This window comes from Dermacentor variabilis, chromosome 1 (assembly GCF_050947875.1).
Source record: "Dermacentor variabilis isolate Ectoservices chromosome 1, ASM5094787v1, whole genome shotgun sequence".
NCBI lineage: Eukaryota > Metazoa > Arthropoda > Arachnida > Ixodida > Ixodidae > Dermacentor > Dermacentor variabilis.
The window spans coordinates 267284065-267288219 of NC_134568.1; the positions used below are offsets into that span (position 1 = coordinate 267284065).

A 4155-nucleotide genomic window follows, 5' to 3' on the forward strand; every position below is an offset into this window, starting at 1 on the left:
GTTATTTCACCTAGCCCGGCGTTCTTTAAAGTGGGCATATAAGAGCCGTCAGTGAACACATATTTGATGGACTTTGCGCGGACGGCTGAAGTTACAGCTTAAATCGGTACAGGGGCCAGCGCGGAAAATTGCGCATCCGCCGTCTGCTTTCAGGCGCCTACGGAACACCGAGGGCCTCAGTTCGGAGCGCCACTGGTGGCGCGCTGCGGCTCCCGGCGTCGTTCGCTCACCTAAAGTATTCTTCCACCGTGCCCCAAGCTTAGAGTTACTGTATGTGCTACCGCAGGTACCTACGGTCCTCCACCCAAGCTCCCCCTGCCCCCTCCCGTAGCTTTCCCTCCATAGCCATAGAGTTTCCTACCATGTTTCCTACAAAAGTAGGAAACTCTTATGTTCATAGCCACAGAAAGTTGCCCGCTGGTCGACTCGGCAAATTACAATGTGCAATTTTCTCTGTGACTATGTCTAGCCTTATAAAGTGTTCGAAGATTGACAAGAATATAATATTGCGCATTTTTAGGTTAGAGATTACAAGTGATAACGCGCACCTTCAGAGGATGCATAGTTATTTGTAAATGTGTAGCGATGTCTAGCTACGGCAGAATGGTTATGGCATCTGGCCACATTCATGGCGACGTGCACGATAGTAGTTGTTGGAGTCATGGTGCTTGGAGTTATTGCGTTAACCGACCGCAGTGCGTCGAATGCCTGACTGGTTAATGTCTAAGCTGCTATGTTCAAGAGAATGGCGAAATATTTTAATCTAAGCACCTAGACGACTTTCGTGTAAACACCTCTGGGGTTAAGCAAAATACAAATGATTTGGAAAAAGCGATGGCAACGACCTTGACTGGACTTCGGCATCTAGCGCTTCGGAGGCTTCGAAGAATTGCACCTGCTTTGTGCCTGACCGTTCCTAAGCAGCAGTCACGCTCGCGGAGCGACCTCTTTGGAGCGCCGAGACTAGGTCCTCCAGAGGTAATGTCTTAAGTAACATGCGGAGTGTCCGCCTCAAATAACCTTCATTCCCACCTTTCGCATCATTTTTGGAGTTTTTCCTATAATATTCTGGTTCCAGTCAAAAGACAGGCCTCATGCGAACACCACGCTCTGCCGATAGAGTGGTTTTCGTTTTTCATACTGTTATCTGTATCAGAATTCACCGCATGATTCGCACGCTGAAGTTTTGTAAATTGTCATATAGATTTGGGAAGGGACTCATCTGGAACTGTTTATTCCCGCAGGTATCAAAGATACTCCGAAGCAATGAAACGTCAAGAGAAGTACAAGCCCGGTCTCTGCGGTCCTTCGATACAAATCAGCTTGCGTCCAACAGCCCCATGGAGGACCGCCTTGTTATTGCTCGCTGCCTGCTCACTACGGGACATTTATTCGGCGTGTTCGATGGACACGGTGGACCTGGTTTTGCACAACTTGTGAGCCAACGCTTGTTTGACTATATAGCACTCTCTATTCTTCCCCACTCTCTACTTAAGGAATACATAGAACAAAATAATAGGACACATCTTGTTCAAATTATGCACTGTATAGACTCTTTAACAGAGGAGCAAAATCAAGCGCACTTTGACAGCCTCTATGCCTTTGCTCGTAAACTGCTTTCAAGTGTGGGAAGGCCGTTTTCAATGCAAGATGCCCTGCACCAAGCTTTTTTGCAACTGGATGCTGACATTTCATGTGAAGTAACTGAGCAAAAGTGGCAAGACTCCCTTCGGTATGCTCTGATGGGAGCCTGCGCCTGCGTCGTGCATGTGGATGGGCTGCATTTACATGTGGCCTCGGCAGGTGACTGCAGAGCAGTACTGGGAAGCCTCACTGAAGACTCCAGCTGGCGAGCCAAGCCACTCAGCCTGGAGCACAACACAGACAACATAGCAGAGCTTCGCCGTGTGTTGAGTGAGCATCCAGAGTCTGAAAACAACACAGTGGTGCGACAGGACCGGTTGCTGGGCCAGCTGGCGCCACTAAGGGCCCTGGGAGACTACAACTACAAATGGCCTGTCAGCCAGGTGACCAAGCTTCTGGTGCCATTGGCTGGACCTCATGCCCTGCCACATAACTACTGTACACCTCCTTACCTGACTGGTGCACCTGAAGTGACGCACCACCATCTGGGCCCCCATGACAAATTTTTGGTGCTGGCCTCTGATGGCCTTTGGGAGCAGCTACAACCACACCGTGTGGCAAAACTTGTGGGCCAGCACATGAGTGGCCGGCAAACATTGGACCGATTGCGCCTGCCACAACCCAACATGCGCCTCATCCAGGTGGCACGCATTCTTGCTGCCCGCCAGAAAGACTTGGCCCAGAAACCTACAGATGCCAATGCAGCAACTCACCTCATCCGCAATGCACTGGGGCGCACTGAATATGGCATTGAGCACAGCAAGCTGGCTGCTATGCTGGCACTTCCGCAAGAAGTGGTGCGCAGCTTTCGTGACGACATCACTGTTGTTGTCATCTACTTTGACTCTGACTTCCTTCGGCTTTCACCTGCCGGCTAACAGCTCTGGACATCATCTATTTATTGCTCCGTCTTCATCTGCTTCACACTCTCATTGTGATATTTTATGTAAAAATATTTATTGTGCAGAAAAAGAAGCAAGAAAAACTGCCACTGCCATGGTGCTGAGGCACATAGCAGCTAGAATGAGGTTTGTCTAGTCTACAAAATGTTCCACGCAGCACAATTTCAGAATGTGAAAGTCATGCAACCAGGTGTTCAGTACCAGTTGTTACGATAGGAATAGCAACAACTTGAAAAAGGGTAAATAGTATATCGGTGTTTGAGGACTGCTCTGGACACCTCAGTGTGTAGTAATTACCTTAGGGTTCTTAATAAATTATGTTCACCATCTTATGACACAGCAGAATCTTTTCTTATCACCAGTTTCAACATAATTTATCAAGAAATTGCAGTTGTGCACAAGCAGTGCTCACTACTAGAACGAGGTTTGTCTAGTCTACAAAATGTTCCACGCAGCACAATTTCAGAATGTGAAATCACACTATGTTGCAGTAAAGAAGCAGGAAAGCACTGCAAGTGCATTCCTGCTACTTTGTGGCTGTTTAACATAGTCTTTTGTTTAATAAATAAATAATAAATTTATTTATTCACATGACAGTACATGGAAACAGACTGTTAAGTGTCACTACCTGGCTGCCTATAAATGCACTTCTGCAGTTTGACATGCACCAATAATCGCCAAGGTTTGGTACTGTTTTATTTTGCAGTAACCTTTCAGCGAGGTCTTAGCTGGGCAGACACATTGTTTTGTGCCTCAAAAAGTATCCTTCTACATGTGATATGCCAGTCTGACTGTTATTGACAGTGAAATCAGTGGTATATCAATAATAAAGTTGTTTTACTATAGTGATTCAGAGAGAAAAAATATAAAGCAAACGTCACATATGTTTAATGGTGTTATAAAGAGTAGGATTTTCTTTAGGCAAGCAAAACTGCATGAAGTTATGAATGTGGAAAAGCCAACAGGTTCACTGGAAGAGGGTGCTAACCAACATGTGGCCGCACAAGTTTTAAGCCTTGCTGCCCTTTTCTGCATTTATAACTTGGTGCTGCCATTTATGTCAATGGGTCACAACTTAAATTAAGTTGCAGCAGTGCTTGCAATAAAATTTTATCTGACCTGTTTGTACAAGTAGCACATGCTACCTACATTTAGTTTCAGTGAAATGGCCTTTGCTGTGTAAAGTTTGCTGACAGACGCTTTTTATTGAGGATGTCTCTTGCTGCAAGCAGTTGTTAAAAGTGTATGCTCATGCAAGTCTGGTATTAGCCTTCTGCCATTGCTGATACGAACATATAGTATATGGTGGTAGTAGTAGTAATTTATTGTACACATTAGAAAGGGAGAGGCCACATGCATCCCAACTGCCTAGCCTATTGGTGTAAACTGCCGCACTGCCATGGAGTGGAGGAGCATGAAAGTTACAATAAATGAATAGAACGGCAATATGGTTTTTAAATAGTATGAGTTTTTGATTAGACCTGATTCCACCACTATGCTCCACCTCGGTGGTTTGCCTAAGCACAGTACAGGCAGCCTCGGCAAATAAGGAATGCAAAGGCCTGCTGATGTCTGTCATTGTATTGTCAGTAACTTCATCTAGTAGCAT

General features: G+C 45.8%; 1 protein-coding gene across 1 annotated transcript; it reads left to right on the forward strand.

Annotated features, from left to right (window-relative positions):
* The first annotated feature begins 322 nt into the window (after window positions 1-322).
* On the forward strand, window positions 323-3393 carry Pdp (pyruvate dehydrogenase [acetyl-transferring]-phosphatase 1-like protein, mitochondrial). The gene is made up of 2 exons (XM_075675202.1): window positions 323-978; window positions 1245-3393. The coding sequence occupies exons 1-2, from the start codon at window positions 835-837 to the stop codon at window positions 2520-2522; spliced, it is 1422 nt and encodes a 473-aa protein (XP_075531317.1). The 5' UTR covers window positions 323-834; the 3' UTR covers window positions 2523-3393.
* Window positions 3394-4155: the final 762 nt, after the last annotated feature.